This window comes from Lissotriton vulgaris, chromosome 1_2 (assembly GCF_964263255.1).
Source record: "Lissotriton vulgaris chromosome 1_2, aLisVul1.2, whole genome shotgun sequence".
NCBI lineage: Eukaryota > Metazoa > Chordata > Amphibia > Caudata > Salamandridae > Lissotriton > Lissotriton vulgaris.
In genome coordinates, this window is record NC_141686.1 from 753,017 (window position 1) to 771,856 (window position 18,840).

General features: G+C 46.0%; 1 protein-coding gene across 3 annotated transcripts in view; it reads left to right on the top strand.

Moving 5' to 3' along the window:
* The window catches only part of PARVB (parvin beta), a 543,452-nt gene that overhangs the window by 285,275 nt on the left and 239,337 nt on the right, over nt 1–18,840 (top strand). For all 3 annotated transcript variants that reach the window (XM_086952727.1, XM_086952729.1, XM_086952728.1), the window contains exon 5: nt 4,021–4,161. In XM_086952727.1, coding sequence (XP_086808853.1) covers nt 4,021–4,161 — 141 coding nt within the window. The remainder of the gene's footprint in view (nt 1–4,020; nt 4,162–18,840) is intronic.

Below are 18,840 nucleotides of genomic sequence, written 5' to 3' on the forward strand. Positions count from 1 at the left end.
CCTGAACTGTGTCCCGGTCTGACGTGACCATATATCCCCCAAAAGCACTTTGTGCTTTTTGGAGCTATTTTTTACTATACACGTTAAAAATCAATATCTCCAGTTCTACTGATTGGATTTTTGTCGTTTTGGTCTTGTTTTATTTATTAAAATCAGAGCTATTTGTCTAACCTGGTGTGGAATCTTTGTGTGATGTTTTCACAGTTTAATTGTTTGAAGTATTGCACAGAATCTTTACACACTGCCTCTAAGTTAAGCCTGACTGCTCTCTTCCAAGCTACTATAGGCTGAGCACAGGTTGCTGCCTCTTAAACTGACTAGGATTGTGGCTGCCACTTGACCAGGGCTCATACCCCAGTAAACCAGTAACCTTCATTCTAACAGTTGGCAGATTACTTAAGCCAGACACCCCACAGGCCTCTCCCCTCCCACCCTCCCAGTTTGAAGACCTCGACCCTAGTGTATGTTACCATCTATACTTGTTACCTGCAAATTAAATGTTAGTAGTGGGCTGCAGCACTCGTTGTGCCACCCGCTAAAGTAGCACTGTAGACACTTTTACAGGCCTGCCATTGCACCCTGGGTGTGCAGTTTTAAGCTGCCATTTCAACCTGGAAAAAAAATCCTTTGCCAGGCTTAAACCTTCCCTTTTAATAATAACCCTTAGGTAATCCCTAAATGCTCATACAGAAGGATGCATGGTATTTTAAAGTAGGACATGCATATTTAACGGTGTACGTGTCCTGGCTGTCAAAAATCTCCAAGTCATTTTTTTACTGTAGCAAGGCTGGCTCTCCCATAGGTTAACAGCTGTTTGCACTGTTCAATCAAGTAATCAATCTCTAGATTTGTAGAGTGCTTCTTGTCACCCGTGTGTGTATCCAGGCTCTGGCAGGATCCAGTTGAATAGCCTCTTACCTTTAATAAGTGCTAAATTCCATTTGGGTGTAGCTAGAAAAATGGTTCAAGGACTCACTTTAATAGTAATTTAAAATCCAACTTAATGGTCAAGTCTGATTTTATATTACTATTTTTTAAATTGCCCTTTAAGAAAGTTGGCATTTTCATGCTGAACGCTAAACCGCTTTCCTGCCAGTGTCCAGCTGGACAAAGGGCCCTGGAAAGGGTAAGGGGACTCCACTACTGCCCGCACTACTTGACAGCACAGGGCCTGGATGGCTGTGCCCATTCCCCTGAGTTTCAAAGGGTACCTAACTTAACTCTGGCAGATGTAGTCCACTCCGAGGCCTGCCCCCCATTTGTCTCAAGGTCTAGCTGGCACCCAATGAATTGGAGACAGTACCTTTTGCCAGTAAAGCATTACATAACGCTTCCAATCGGTGTCTAATTGTTTAAACAGGTGAACCAGGCAAGGGTCTGTAAGGGTGCCAGATTTTAATTTGAAGTAAAAGGATTGCAGAAAGAGAGGGTCTCTAGGTCATTGAAAATGAGAATTGTTCTCAAGCCAGCATGGACCCATGCAATTTCATGTTCCTGCATATTTTGAATGTTCTCTGTAAAATAATTGTTTATTACACATATAGTGTAAATAAGTAACATGATACTTAGCTCTGGAGTCATCGGATAACTAATTATCTTTAAAAAAACAGCTTTCTGGGATTCTAAGACACAGTAATCTTTTCAAAATAGAATTTTATTTAGTTAATCTCATGTCTCTCCCCTAACGTTCTGTCTTAAATTAGTTTTAGCTTGGTAGAGTACCAAGGATCAGTAATTTGGTAAGTATTTTAGTCTTAGCAGGGGCAAAATCATTGAATGCTTAGGTTATCCAATTATTTACCGTAGATTGATGTTCTACTGTTTCACATTGATTTGAACTGAATGAGTGTTTTATATTAGAGCTTGTTGGAAAGGGGTCGGAATTATATTTTCCAATTTGGAGACAGTAGTTATTTTCCTTAACTTAGTCCGTTTTCTATTAATTTTACTTATAATGGCATCATCGCACCAATGAAACGGTGAATTACTTTGAAAAATATGGATCTGCTCCAATTTCCATGGTAAATTCCTGGTTATTGTGTTCCCGAAAACACCTGTGGTAATTCCACAAACGGTAAACATAGAAAATGACTGCATTCCTTATAGAAGGGATTTGGCCAGAAACTCTGGTTTCTGCCCGAATGGGTGTTGCACAAAATGTAGAAATAGGAACTTTAAAAATATTAGATTTGTGTATGTTAGGGTGTTTAGTGCAGGTCTTTGAAGACTAGATCCATGCCAGATTTTCCAGATATCCACATACGACACATTGGAACAGATGTATATATTCAGTGTTTAGCCAGAAAATCTTCATAGCTCTACCTGTCCCTGCCTTGCATTTCACACCCCTTGTGTATGTGAAAATGAACGGCGACAACTCCCTGTAGTTCACAGTGACTTGTATTGCAAAGCATTGGTTGCTGAATAGCATGGTTTTATATTATCAGTGGAAGGGGGAGCAAACAAAATCTCGAGCCAGATATCTGGCTCTGCACAGCTCATAGTACTCTTGGACCCTCGAGCCTAAAATGAGCCTGGCTTTTATGTGGCGTATGCCTGCCACCCACTGTTTAACTTAACCCCTTCGCTGCGGCGGCTATTCCGCCGCAGCGCTAAAGGGGCAGGGCGGCCGCGCGGCGGCCGCATGCTGGTGACGGAGCCGCTCCGTCACCAGCCGCGGTTGAGCTATGCTGGTGACGGAGCGGTTCCGTCATGACCCATCCCGCTCATTAGAACGCCCGCGCAGGCGTGAAATCAGCGCCGCGCAGGCGCGGCGGCTGGGCCATGACGGAACCGCTCCGTCATCAGCACAGCTCAACTGTAGCTGATGACGGAGCGGTTCCGTCATCAGCAGGGGAGGGGTTAAAGCTACAAGAATTAAGGACAACACAGAGACCTCTAGTTAAAAAAGAGGCAAAAACATGCCATCTTGTGGCTGTATTGCATATTCTGAAACCAGAAAACTTAGGATCAGTCCAGGCCGCTCTGCTTGAACAAATTGTGTGATCCTATGCAACTATTTTATTTCACTGAGCCTCCTTTTATTTCACCATTACTCACCAGAGCTCCTTTGAATAGGTGGTATGTGAGCTGTAGAAAGATCTCCTGGGTCTGATTTAATAGACTTTAATGTTGCTCCATGCATAATATATAGAATTCTAGATGAATAACAATGAATTGAGGTATATTTTTCACCAAGAGGTTCCAAGTGACCTCTGATCGACAATAATAGCAAAACTAGAGTTTTCTGTGATTTCACTCCGAACCCTAAGGTGAAAAAAAGACCCTGTAATTCACTTTTGACCGTTTTATCTTTCATCGTTTCTTTTGTTATTGTATATGTATGTGTGTATATATATATATATATCTCCTCCTGACCCATCCCCACCACACTCTGTGCCTTCCCTTCCTTGTATTCCAGAAAATGCGCTCCCTGGTTTTTACCACTACTCTGACAGGCTTTGAGAGGGTCCAGCCTGATCAGACTGGAATTCCTTCATGATGTGGTAGCAGTGGTATGATAGCTTTTGTTAAGAACTGTTGGTTCGTCATAGCAGTGAGCTCCTGCTTCTGAATCCAGTTATTCATGCTAGTTACTTTCTACCAGAGCCAATTGTCGCAAGAATCTAGGCCACGTGGGATACACATGGCAACTGACTTGTTTCTTAATTTAATAGTGGTATTAATATTGCAGAGCGGACATGAATTTTTGAGTTTTATTAAATGCCTCTCAATACTTCTATAAAGTGATATAATATGTTGTACTAAGGTGAAACGCTTCTGTATGTTAAAGAAATACTTTTTTTATTTTTACAAAGATTTCATCATATTGAAACATGATCTCTGTAGCTAGAGTTACATGACAAATATTTTGAGGGCTCCGCTCGTGCACGGGCTCTCTAGAGCCACGCTAGACTCTTCGCCTGCTCTCCCTGTTACTTTGTTGGTTAGCCCACTTCTGTTTGTGTGATGTGCAGGGGACTGGCTGACCTTCTTTACAATGTGTTTCCCTTAATACAGAGAAGCTTGGAAGCCGCAAGCTGAATGTAGCAGAAGTCACCCAGTCTGAAATCGGCCAGAAACAGAAACTGCAGACTGTGCTGGAAGCTGTACATGACCTGCTCCGACCCCATGGCTGGACTATCAAGTGGAGCGTGGACTGTGAGTGCCCCCCTATACATTTGAACACATCCATGCATGAGTATACACCGTGATTCTGAATTCCCAGGTGAAGCACATGCATGCATATGATTGGGCTGTGCACTGAGTGCCACAACATGCATGCATGTCAGCTTATTCACACATTTTCAGGAGGAAATTTGTAAGTAGGGGGGGTTTAAACAGATGTCCTAAAGTGTACTGAGCGAAGTGGGGTAATCGTATAGGAAAACAAGCTGACAAGCATTTGCAATGCAATCAGTCTCGCCTTTGGGACCTTATATGTATTTAGCTATGCAGCACAATAGCCTGGGTGCTGAAACATCTACTGTTCTTTAACATTGAGGGAAAACAAGCACCAAACTGCATGACACACCAGGTATGGGAACACATGGAGAGAAATATTGCCTTTCAGCTGGAAATGGTATAGTCCAAAGCTCTGCTTCTAATATAAAATCAGGGCATTCGGTGGTCATATCACTAAAAATACAGGATTTGAAAGAAAAATTGTCTACGGGTGCTCATGGAAGACAATTTCTATGGGCTGGAATCCAGAGAATGCTAAAGTGATTCTAGTATTTTACTGACCTCTGCTGGTCGTTTTCTATCAAAGTTAAATAGAGGCAGTTGCCAGATTTTTTTTTTAAAGGAATTCCCTCAGCAGAAAGCAATTCTGGTATCTTACTGACCTCTACTGGTCGTTTTCTATCAAGACAATTAAATAGAGGCAGATGAACAAGCAGAAAGCAATTCTGGTATTTTACTGACCTCTACTGGTCGCTTTCTATCAAGATAGTTAAATAGAGGCAGTTGAACCGAGAAAAAAGTACCTAAGTAGAAGCAGATAAGTCCTAGCGCTGATCTCCAGAGCCCACAAAGTAGATACACATATAAGTTTATACTAAAGTATGTACAAGAGGTCTCGAATGCTCGACCAAAAAATAGAGGTAGTTGCTATGAATTGAAGTTTATACATTTGAAATGATGGGAGAACAAGACAAATGGGATAGCAGTAGCACAGCTTGGATGAAATGAATGCATTCAGTATTTGGAGTTTCTGAGGTAAAGTAAATAGAGAAGGTGTTTCTCAAAATGCAGTTTGTTAAAACAGAATTCCCCACTGCTGAGCTTTCATTTGACCTGGTTAACTGGCTGCCGATATTGATGCCCAGATTTTTAAATATGGGAACAGGTGAAGGTCCCAATACATCTGGTCCAAAACTAAAATCCCAGGAAGCTGCCTGGATAATAGCACATAAAATCCCTGTCTTATCCCTATTTAATTTAAGACGGTTAGTGCTCATCCAGAGATCTACCTGGTTTAGACGGTCCTGTAGCTTGTTACCAGTGTGTTATTCATCCCCAGAAGTCTGCATGATAATCTGAGTAACATCTGCATATAAAAACATATCGACTCCAAAGATAAAATCAATGGAGCAAGGGGGTTCATATACAAATTACATAGCAAGGGTGATAGCACAAGTTGTTGAGGTTCCCCTGCTGCACGTTCTATTCTTGTAGAGGTATGTGGTGGGGGAAGAATCCTATTGTGGTAATTTGTTAAGAAGTCGGGGAACTGATCAGGAACGAGATCCTTTAGGCTCAGTTCACGGAGCATTAAAAGCAGAATTAGGTCATTTGCCGTGCCAGACACTGCTGATAGATCAAGTAAGATCAAAACAACGGAGGTGTTGCAATCAGCACAGCATTGTAAATAGCCCAGTGCAGATAGCATGGTTAATTCCATGATATAGCCTGAATGAAAGCCCATCTGAGAGGGATTTAAATGATTGTTTCTCTCTACAAAACTCATATAATAAAAACCTGTCTTCCCAAACACATTCATAATGTATGGTAGCTGACGCACAGCATGATAGTTAGATAGATTTTCTGGATCTAGAGTTTTTCCAGAATCAGACGCACATAAGCTTGTTTCAGCAATTCAGGAACCGCCCGATAATGAAGACTTCACTATTGCCCAGGACCAGTCTGGATCACTGTTAGAAATGGGGTTTCTGGTTGGCGAGGGTGTACACCTAGGCCAGGCAGAAACCCACCACTAAGGGAGTTACACACACAAGATAACCTCTGCTCATCCCCTTGGTAGCTTGGCAGAGCAGTCAAGCTTATTCCAGAGGCAATGTGTAAAGCGTTTGCGCAACACACGGACACACCAGTGACACACTAGGTACACCACAAAAGAGATTATACAAAAGGTTATATAAAAATAACACTGTATTATACATAAGACACATTTACATAAATCACTTTGCCAACTAGGTAGTAATCATAGTCATAACATAGATCATAAATCACGTTTCCATAAAGCAATGGTCATAAACCATTCATTGCCAGAAGGTAAATACCCAGAACTTGCCCATGTCATAAAAACTGTGAAAACATTAGGCATCACATCATCACAGTTAGCGCACTGAAGTAAATATTCATACCCTGTACGGGTCATAAATCACGTTTGTGTAATAAAAATGTAAATTGATACTTGTATAGCGCACTACTCACCCGCAAGGGTCTCAAGGCGCTTGTACGAATACCGCTGTGGAACCCATCCTGGCTTTCCCTGTGAGGCGTCTACTCCTGGGCACCCCAAAGGTGGAGGCCAGGCATCCTTAGCGTTGTGAGTGAACACAAAATGTACCCAAACACCAGGGCACAAATGCAGCCGTTAGGTGGGACAACAACACGTAGGTCCTACCTCGCGATTGCCAGTAGAGGCCGTCCTGACCCATAGGAGACAGGAGCACCTGTGTGCCTACTACGGGTCGTTCGGTAGTTCCAAGAGCAAAATGAAAAGGTGCAGCCTGTTTCTTCTAGGCGACCAAGGGGGGCTCTGTTGAGGCTTCGCTCCGTGGCGCAACACTCCTGCAATTGCCCTCCCACGTAGATGTCTGGACAGGGGGGTCACACACGCACTGCCCCTGCCGGCGGGGAGACCTCACTGGGTCACCCGCAGGCAAAATTAGCCGTTGAGGCTGATAGAGCGCGCAGGTCACTCTACTATAATTTTATCATACTCACCTGGGCCCATAAATCAAAAACTTGACAACTTAACCAGGTAACCTTCGCTCTACTACCAGTCTATTTTATATACTAGGTCCTCTACCATTGACTTACCAATCCTTGTCGCTGGTACCTGTAAACCTATTGGATCAGGGATGTAGCATAATAGGAAAATAACATTTGCACTCCTATAATTACCACAGACTCTGTAAAGTTTTAAACTCTTTATCTAAATTTGTTAAATGGTCATGATCCAAAGATTAAACACCAAAAGACTCTCAATAATGAAAATCAGAACCAGAATGTAACTATGTAAAAGATGTATTAAACTGATTTTGATCATTTAGCAATAAGGGAAGGTAAGAAAAAGGAACATGCTATATAATCAAAACGATTTGAGCATTTATCAAAGGGAGGGTAAGAAAAAGGTGCATATATATACGTATATGTAATCAAAGCGTCACGTTCATGAGGGTAAAGAGAAGGAAACAAAAATACGATGACAAACCCACACAGATTTATATTTACCTAGAATGGTGTGAAGACCAACCTTGGCCACGGGTCAGTTGAAGGACAGAAAAACCCCAAACGTTGTAGTTGCCAGTAGGCCAGCAGTTGCAGATCAGAATCAGGACAGGGAAAACCAGATTTGGATCAGGACAGGACCACCAAAGGTTAAGACCAGCACCCGCAGTTCAGTTGCAACGCCTACGCTACTCCCTCTCTGCAGCTAACAGTCAGAACCCCGATTGGGTTATCAATTTCACCGACAAAGTGCTTCGCCAGCACCTCAGCTTCCCGGACCCCAATTGGGTCAGCGAATCTTCTGACGGAGTGCTTCATAGCACCTCTACTCTCGATCACCTATTGTGTGCGTGGGTCAGTGACAGGTCAGCTATTCAGACAAATTAACTAACTAAACCTACCCTAGTTATTCTATTTTCCAGGTCCGTGTACCACCCCCCAATGTTGCCAGTGTAAGAATCCCAAATTTTGATTGGACAAAAGAGGAGGAGAGGTCATCACACCATAGCAAAAGAAACTTTCTGCACCTCATATTTAAATTAACGTTCCCGCCCATCATTTTATTTTTCTCATGACCTCTTTATTCCACCCGACAATTGATGTTCTATTAGTAAATACATTGTAATAACTTTGTACATTAGAGATTCCTCTGACCGAGGTATAGGGTCAGTTTCCCACGATTTTCACAGTTCATTCTGATGTTGGCAGAGGTTCAATGCCATAGCTTGTAGACTTGGGTGAATTTCAGCACTTGCGCAGTGTAGGTGTTCAATATGGAGTCACAGCACATCCCAGGCCCAAAGATTACCATACATGAAAAGTAGAAAAGAAACAATTTTAGATCACAGAATAAATGATTGTACTGTATACCACTTATTTCTACTCTATTCCCATTACTTTATTTTTAACTATTGCGTTATGGTGAAGCAGTATGAACAGCTTAGCAAAAGCAGCAGTGCAAACTTCATGAATGCGGCTACACAAAGAAGCCATTTTAATTCTAGTGCGTAGAAGAGAAAGCTTCCCCCCAAGCGAAAGATACGTCATGTCACGTGATTATGACAGACGCATGCGTAATAGAAAATCCCGCGTAGCAGCAGCCATTTTAGTGCAAGCAAGTTATCGTTAGTAAAACACATATGCAAGCTTCATCTAGATACCCAATGTTTATGTAAAATGCAATATTAATAGAACAAACATGTTGATTGATTTATTAACATTATGTTGAGAGGACTGAATACAAGCAAGTCGCGTTAAATGCAAATCCTTGCTTCATCAGGGCTGTCTGCGAGACCACGGCGCAGCCGGTGCAAGGCCCGACCCCAGTGAGCAGGACGTTCACTGGTCCTGAGCCCTCGCTGGGCTCAGGTTTCACCTTCCTGCTTGCCGGCCTCACTTTCTGCCGGCAGCCCAACTTTCCCTGCCCTGCTCACAGCGGCACGTCAGCGAGGCTCGTCCGGTTCTTCGGCGGTTCTGGCTTGCGCCAGATGATGCACTGCTCCTGCAAGCTCCATTCTGGTGCGTATACCGGCGGCTCCATTTGGGCGCTCAGCATCCTTTCTAACAGTGCGCTGACCGGCCTTGTCAGACTCTGGGGGTTGCTCTGATAACTTTAGGGCTGGGCTAGCTACCCTTGCAGCTACCTTGTTGCTATAGCAACTGGCTGGGGGGCGCGTACAGGCTCCAGGCTTTTACTGTGGCGGCCCAGCAAGTCTCCAGGGGTGCACACACTCACCATTTGCCAACTGGGAGGAGGGGAGCACTTCCTCAACAAGCTCTCCCCTTCTGCTTCTCCACACACGAGGGGCCCTTCCACAGCGTTCTCCAAGCGATGGACTGATAAAGCGCTCCTCACTCGCTTTTTCTTTGGTTTAAACAGAAAGGTATAAGGACAGTCCAGTCCTTTTCCTGTTCCAACAGGGGTTAGCAATTGCAGGCCGTTTCACCCCACACATAACAGGGCGATACTCCTCACAAAGCTCTGCTGCTTTCCTTCCAGGCAGGTTTCCTTTGAGATCCAGCAAGGAACTTTCCTCACTCTTTTATATTCCTGAGACCCAACCCACCCCTCTCTCAGAAAAGGAAAGCGCTCCTCACACAGTCCTTCCGCTCTTTTTGGCAGGGTCCTCTTGTTCCTTGAAGTAATCTAAAGTCCTGGTGTTTTAGGGTCAATACAGCATTGTGAAAAATGAGACACTGCCTATTCAGGTGCAAGCGAAACTCCTCCCACCACTCTAAATGTAGACTAGGTATATTATTCTCTGTGATGAGTTACACAGTCAAGGGCGGGCACACCTCAACCCCCTCTGGTGACTGTCTGTAGTGAATGCACATCCCAGCTCCTGTCACTCAAACACCAAACGCAAAATACACAAACTGCCAGAGGGACACAGAATGATAAAGCAAGAAAATACCCATTTTCTAAAAGTGGCATTTTCAAACACAGAATTTAAAAACCACCTTCACAAAAAGATGCGTTTATAAATTCTAAGTTCAGAGAGCCTAAACTCCATTTTCCCATCTTGTCCATATTGCAAGTTACACATGTAAAAAGGTTACAGTCCAATGACAAGCCTATAGGACAGATAGCCTTTCAGCAGTAAAAAACGAAATACACAGTATTTCACTATCCGGACATGTGAAACACACCAGCACATGTCCTACCTTTCACATACCCTACACCCTGCTCACGGGGCTACCTTGGGCCTTCCTTAGGGGTGACATATGTAATAAAAGGAAAGCATTAGGCCTGGCAAGAGGATGCACTTGCCAGGACAACATGGCAGTTACAATCTGCGTGCGCAGGCCCTACAGTAATAGGTCTGAGACACATTTACAGGGATACTCGTGCGTGGCACAACCAGTGCAGCAAGCCCACTAGTAGCATCTGCTGTACAGGCCCTGGCACACAATGTGCACTTTACTAGGGACTTACCAGTAAATAAAATATGCCAATCATGGATAACCAATCAAGACATAATTTATACAGAGAGCATATGCACTTTAGCACTGATCAGCAGTGGTAAAGTGCCCAGAATCCAATAGCCAACGGGTCAGGAACATAGGAGGCAAAAGGCTAAAAGTTTGGGGGTGACCCTGCAGAAAGGGCCAATTCAAACAATCACACAAGGGTCAGATTCTTATGTAAGGAGGTAGGGGGATCAGCTGGGGACCCACTAGCCTTGTTGTTTGAAACCAGCTCTCTAAACTTTGAAATGCTCACAACTGAAAAAATAAGTTTGAATATCCCTAGGACGGGGACGTGGCCAACCGCCAACCAAGATGGCCGCACACTGAGCTAGCTCTGCTTTAGCCAGTGTATTAATCCCCAACAATCCAACCCTATCCTTTTAGTGCCAATGGCAGAGACATCAGCAAAAGCCCGCTTACACTCTTTGGACCAGATTGGTGGTGTTCCGGTCGTTTGAGACCCCTTATGAGGAAGAGAGAGCCGCCCTTGAAGCTGAAACTGCACATTGAAGGGAACATGGTCTGTGCCGCCTCGGCCCGGAAAGGGAAAGGGGCTGCAGCCGCGGAGTATTGAGCGAGGCGGCCCACCACAGACAGTGATGAAAGAGAAGCGGTACCCGGAGCAATCTTGCGCCTGTCTGGCAAAGAGAGTCGCCGGTATTGGTGATTGGCTTGCGGGCCGGGAGCTAATTGCAGGTGGGGCCTGGCAATGAATGTGGTCTCCTTCGGGGCATCTCGTGTGTACTTCCTACCCCCGCTGACTTCTGCTTCTGTGGGCTGGTACCTGAGAGGCGCAACTGGCATGGTAAGCAGCACATGTTCCCATCTGGGATGGCGGGCGCAAATCGCCAGGCGGGAGCTGAACAGCTACTGAAGGTGGCGGCGTGTCTCCTGGGGCTGGATCTGGCCGCACACCTGTCTGGCAACTGAGAGTGTCCTGTGGCGAGGGCCTACAGAGACTTCCCGGAGGCCCAGCAGAACACACACTTGTGTCTCCTGGGGAGCTGTGCCCCGAGGTGAGAGTTGCATGGGTCCCACAGGCTGTCAGTGAATATACAGGCCCCAATGGGTGGGTGTGGGTGGAAGCTGGCCCACCCATGGCTGGAGCAGAAACAAGTGGCCCCCGCTGTGAGTTTGTTGAATAGTTTGTGTGGCTGCTGTGGCCCAGGGCTCTAGTGGTAAAGTGAGCATGACGCAGTTTATCACCTGGATTTGTTGTTGGTGGGACCCGCACGAATCACGGAGCCACAGACATTGTGGTGACTGGTGAAAAATAGGCAGTGGACCTCCAGAGTGGTGCCAAGCTAACATGCCTGCAATGGTCAAAAATCTTGGGGCCAAGGTAATGCGGTCCAGTAAATTAGATAAATACACAGTTCTCATGGCCGCCCAGAGTAAAGCCTCTCAGCATACAAAGGAGGGAGCAGATTACCCCCTCACCACCCAATGTGATGAAGAGCCCACACTAAGAGAAATGATGGTGGCAATACTAGACCTGAGAGGGACTTTGGAGCCTAAATTTGATACAGTTACAATCACTGTAAATACACTGAGAGTGGATGTCATGAAAATGGCCGACAAGGTGAAAACGGAGGAGTCCCAGATAATCAGCCTCCAATCCACGGCAAAGCTCTTAGAGGAACAGGTCCAAACCATCACCAAAAATAGCGCTATTTTTGCTGCTAAGGTAGCTGATCAGGAAATCAGGTCTCGTCGGAACAATATCAGAGTGATGGGGTTCCTGGAAGGCACCGAGGGACCCAGTGAAGACCTGTTTCTCGAAGACTTGATCCTTACCACGCTACACCAGAGAAGACTGTCGAACGGGCGCATAGAGAATTGGGCCCGCGGCCGGGTGTCCAACTGCGCACAATAATTGGTAGGATATTTAACTACAGTGATAGGGATACAATCCTTTAGGAAGCGTGATCACACAGTGATCTCTGTATCGACAACGCGATGATTAGATTGTTCACAGATTTTACCTTGGAGGTACAGAGTCAATGACGAAGCTTCAAAGCAGTAAGACTTGTGCGACTAAAACATCAACTATATGATGTCGTACTCAGCCAAGCTCCGTGTCATTGATGAAGGCAAGATGTGGCACTTCACTTCTGAAGAAGCCTGGAACTGGGTTAAGGGTTGGCGACCTGCACATCAGAAAGGGAGCAGGACTAAAGGGACTTGTGTCCTGAGGCTGGGGACAGTACTGGAACAACATGACTCCCCTGAGGAGCGCCAATCACCAAATCACTTGGTGAACACCTGAGCATAGCTCATATGGGCATTTGTCTGCTGAAACACACTCTGTGATTTAAACATATTCATTGATTGCTTGATGCCTACTTCATGTTTGGGTCTGTTGTGGGTTGAGTTGGGTTGAGTTGATAAACTCTGCAGTGCCCTTGCTGGATTGATCTCAAGAACTGGCACTGCCCTAGAGATGCCTAACAAGGTTACCTGTAGAGGGATTACTAAACATTCCTACTGACTCCTATTAGTTTCAGTTTGACGTGGGCTTCCTTCTCTGATTTATCGGTTATGTTACGGGCGACGTGCACTCTGCAAGTTGGGGGCTGGAGGGCTGGGCATGTTTTGGCTGACGAGGCAGGGTAGCAGGGAGGGGTAAGTTAAGAGATATATTATGTTATGTTTTTTTTGTTCGGATTTTATTGCTCTTTATGACGCATCACAGAAGGCAGGTATTGATGGGTAGAATGTGTGACAGACGAGGGAAATGTGATGTCCTGAACAGTGGCGAGGGGTTCATGTTAGGGCAGGCACTAGGTTTTAATCCATCTACTTTCCAATGCCACAGCACCCTTATGAAGGATCTGAATATATGGACGTGGAATGTTAATGGCCTGGGCCATAAGAGTAAGTGGACCCTGGTTCTTCAGTATTTAAGACGGCTCCTCCGTTATGGTGGAGAGCATCGCCCTCCCTGCTAAAAATCCACCAGAGGCAAACCACGAAGACAAAATGATAATAAAACATTTGCTGGCTGAAACTGCAAGCCAAGGGAATGGCATGGCCAACTACACTGACACTGCAGTTGCAGCACCAGGGAGTAGGGGAGAGTGATGGGCACAACAAAGTGCTCCCTCTGAAGCCGGACAAAGCGGCATGCACACTTTGCCTTTCTCCACTGAGCTGTGTTGTACAGCTGGGTGGAGAAATACACACAGTTCCGAATCTGTCTGAACACCGAATGGAGGCACTCAGACCATTTCAAGCACTGCTACATTCTGAGAATAGCATTTCCAGCATGCAAGCAGCACTGGGATTAGGAGCTGGGAGAATGCATAATGTGCAGCCAGCTCCTGACAAAGACCCGAGGATCGGGAGCAAGGCGGCAGCCGTCAGAGCAGATAAGTCCAATTTGCATTATTTATAATTATTTTTGTTGTTTGTGTTCCCTGCCCACCATTTCCAAATAAGAGTAGCTGGTACTGTCCAGACGCAATTTTGCTCAAGGAGACCTTAGAGGCACATGCTATAAGGCACTAGATAGATTTGGTTACACTAGCACTCTCGGGCTATACCACAGACTCACGTAGAGTGGGTATACTGCTCAAAATGTCTGTTCCCCTCATAGTACATCGAACATGAAATGACCCACAAGGTAAATATGTGGCAGTCACGAAGACGTGGGATGATTAACCTATTTTCCCACTATATCCTACCGCGCCTTCACGTGGACACCCTCCCTGACATTTAATGGTCTAATTCTGACCCTACTGATTGGAACGTTGGTACTGGGGGGAGATGTTAACAAGGTTATAAATCCCTTCCTTGACCGGATAAGTGGGGTGGAGAGGGGGCTTGTTGTCCTCTTTCATGGAAGCAATGGGACTCCCAGACAGGCAGCATAATCCCTCTTGTCAGTACACTTACTTTTCGCCCGTACACACCACTTTTTCCCGACTGGACTATCTCTTTACATACACCCTGACTGGAGGCCTGTTTCGGGAATTGACCTGCTATGCAAGGGGGTATCTCTGACCATTCCCCCGTTGGGGTACACTTGCAGGTCTCTTTAGAGGCTGCCCCACTGTTCCCCAGAATTGACACCTGGTATCACCAAAATAAAGGGATGTTGCAAAGAGTCAATACAGAAATAGCGGAGACACTTTTTGTGGCCTACTACGTACTATTATATCCCCCCCCCCCCTTCCTGGGACCAGGGGTGACTTAGATCTCATCCATACTAATATAATAAAGAGAGAGCCCAAACCTTTGAGGCGGGTAATCTCAGGAACCACAGCACCAATCACAACACCCAATACAGCGTTGGAAAGGGCAGTTGCAGCAGAAGGACATAGGCTATGCAGACGCCCACCATATACATTTAAAAGGTAATAGAACCGTGCCAGCAAAGTAGTCCCTTGTGGGCGTGTCTGCATTGTGCTGTGGGCGTGACAAACGCTGGGGGCGTGTGGTACGTTCCGCCCTTCATTCCATGTCTCATATCGTGTGCTGATCCCACCCTGCTCCCTTTAAATACCACTGCACCCCATAGTCATAACCCACCCTTACTCCTTAAAATACCCCAACACCCTTAAACACTAACCCATCTTAACGCTATAAATTTACCCTGTACCCCAAAACCCACACCTAGCCCTGAACCCTATAAATACCCCTGTTCCTCAAAGACCCAAACCTACTTCTGAACCCTAAAAATACCCCTGTACCCCAAAACCCAAACCTACCACTGAACCCTAAAAATACCCCTATACCCCATAACTCAAAACTATATCTGAACCCTTAAAATACCCAAACACCCCAAAACATATACCTCAGTACCCCAAAACATTTACCCCTATACCCATACTTACCTTATCCAAACATAAAAAAACATGCTTTTACCATTCATGCATTTACAACGAATTTCGTTGTAAATGTATGCGTGGTAAAAGCATATAAAATGTAATGCCATGTGTTATAATGGCATTGCGGAGTCATGGTACTTTCGTAATGAAAGTATGCGGAGTGATCGTATGCGGAAAGAAAGTTGTGGAATAATGGGTGTTTACCCTCCCCCGGTAAGTACATTGGTGGCACGGCGGCCCACATCTCCAGCAACATACTCATATTTTTTCATCACCCATTTGAAAAATGCACAGGTCTCTCTCATTGATGGCCAGCACCGACATGCACTTTTAGACACACCTCCCGTCACAAGTTCTAGAATTGCGAACTTTAGAGCTGGGGAGCTACGTTCGAATCTCGGCATCAACTCAACATCCTGTGATTTCAGGCAAATCGCTTTGTCTCCCCGTGCCTACCACAAATGAATGTGTTCTTCTGTAATGTAAATTGTGCTCATGCCATGTTGTCGAGTTTGCGCTATATAATATTGCAAGGAAAAATAAAGTAGGGAAACTAGAGTTCACACACTACTGAACGCACACTCTTAACTGCATCAGCAGTGCACTGTGAATGGGAGCATTTCACAGGCCTGTCACAGATAAGAAATGCTATCTAAACGAAATCCTACAAAACAATATACTACTGGCCGGCAGCAATTCATACCCGGACAACGTCGGGACGGGCTGCTAGTCACATTATATACCTGCAAGATATTGATCTACAAGTACTTCCGCATGAAGATAGTAGGGGTTGGAGGCTGACCTGACTGAAGAGGAGGTGACGGCAGCCATTCGGGGACTACAGTCAGGAAAGGTGGTGGACCCCAATGACCTACCAGTGGAGCTGTAAAAAAAATTGTGCAGCTGGGGTGGCTAAACCACTGTTTGACGTTCTGTAAGGCCCAAGAGGAGGGATGTTCACAGGGAGACCAGCGGATTGCTATTGTTCTCTATAATGCGGACAAACCACCATCACAGCGTGGCTCCTACAGACAAATTTCACTCTTCCATTTAGAGGCAAAGGTGCTTGTCAAGGCGCTGGCAAATAGACTGCGAGAAGTGATTACAACTCTAATACACCCAGATGTTATGTTATGTTATAGGTATTTATTGTGCGCGCAGCTGCTCCAGCAAAGGAGCGTCCTGGCGCCCTAACAAGGTAGAACATAGCACAACTCAAAACCAAATCAGATAGGGACAGCTAAAAGGAGAGACTAAAACAGAAAGGTTTTAATGGCTTTCCGAAAATGCATAAGATCCTCCAACAGACGAATTTCCACCGGGAGGGAGTTCCAGATTGCTGCGGCTTTTACACAAAAGGATCGGCCGCCGGCACGACAAAGGCTGAACCGAGGGTCCACGGCAAGAGCCTGGCCCAAGGAACGAAGAGAGTGTGTCGGAACATAAAAGGACAGAAAATTGGACAGAATCTGAGGACCTATGCCCTTCAGAATTTTAAAAGTCAAACAAAGGACCTTAAAATGAATTCTCTTCCTCACTGGTAGCCAATGCAGGGAGCGAAGAACGTTGGAAACAGGACAGAATCTGGACAGGCTGACTATCGCTCTGGCTGCGGCATTTTGTACCCGCTGTAGGCGGGTAATTTCTGCCTGGTTAGCCCCCACCAGGAGGGAGCTGGCATAATCCAGGCGAGAAATAACCGTAGCCTGAATCACCAGCTGCCTAGTTGGGGCATCAAAAAATTTAAGAACAGGTCTTAAACCCCAAAGAACGCCGAAACAGCAGGCTGCAGTTTTCTTAGTATGGCCAACGAAGGTGAGGCCAGCGTCCAGCCAGACTCCCAGGTTTCTTAGTTCCGAGACCGGAGTCGGAGCTGGTCCCAGTTCTGAGGGCCACCACCTGTCACCCCAAAGCTCCACTCTCTTACTGACAATCATAATCTCTGTCTTAGTGGCATTAAGCTGGAGACAGTTCGCCGTCAACCAGTTGGCCACCGCCTTCAGTCCATTCTGAAACCTGGGGGCGTCTTGTTCCGCATCCCCACTGAGAGTAACCGCCAGCTGAGTGTCATCGGCATACAAGACCAAAGTCAGGCCCCACTGCCTAGCGACCTCAGCCAGCGGTCTCACGTACAGGTTGAAAAACGTGGGGCTCAGCGAGGATCCCTGCGGAACCCCCATGGCCAGAGGCTGGAATTTGGACTGAAAGGTGGGATGGCCACACAGAAAAAACGATTGTCGAGGAAGGAGCGAAACCACTGTAAAGCCTGTCCCCCAACACCAATCTCCTCTAGCCGGTGCAGCAGAATGCTGTGGGAAACAGTGTCAAAGGCGGCGCTGAGGTCTAATAATACCAGCGCCGCCGTCTGACCAGCATCCAGCACCGCACGTAGGTGCTCTACCATGGCAAGAAGGGCTGTTTCCGTGCTGTGCCCAGCACGAAAGCCATTCTGCGTGGGGTCTAAGGCATTGGCCCGGGCAAGATGTTCTGACCAGGTCAGGTTAACATGAGCCTCCGCAATCTTCGCCGGCCAGGGTAGTAATGAAATAGGGCGATAGCTTTCAGGTTTCGAGGGGTCCAACGAAGGCTTCTTAATGATTGGAGAAACCACCGCCTGCTTCCATTTAGTTGGAACCACACCTGAGGCCAGTGAAAGATTAATTAGGGAACATACTGCAGAGCGCCCCAGAAAGGACTGGTCTCTAAAAAGAGCGGGTCTTACTGGATCCGACGGAGAGCCAGATTAATTGGGTTTCATGCCCCATCACAGTACCTGCTAGACCTGGCATCTTTGGCATGGTTTCCCCTGTCTTTTTTCCTCTGCCTCCTGTATTTTTGAAGCTGTGCTGGATTTCGTTTTTGCTGGTTTAGATGCTTTGGGAACTTTACCACTTCTAATCAGTGTTAAAGTGCAAGTGCTCCCTGTGTAAATTGTTATTGTGATTGGTTATCCCTGATTGGCATATTTGTATCACCAAGAAGACCCTAGTAAAGTGCAGTGAGTGTGCCAGGGCTGGTGATACAAATGCTACTAGTGGGCCTGCAGCACTGATTGTGCCACCCACATGAGTAGCCCTAAAATGGTGTCTCAGGCCTGCCACCGCAGTGCCTGTGTGCAGTCTGCCATGTCCTCTTGGTCAGTGTCCACACTGACCAAACCTAACCCTTCCCTTTCTGTACACATTGGTCACCCTTATGGAAGGCCTAAGGTACCCCCTTGAGCAGGGTGCAGTGTATGTGAAAGGTAGAGCATGTACTAGTGCAGGTGACATGCTCTGGTAGTGAATGACAGCCATTTTCATTTTTCACTATTGTAAGGCTACCTTGCCCATAGGCT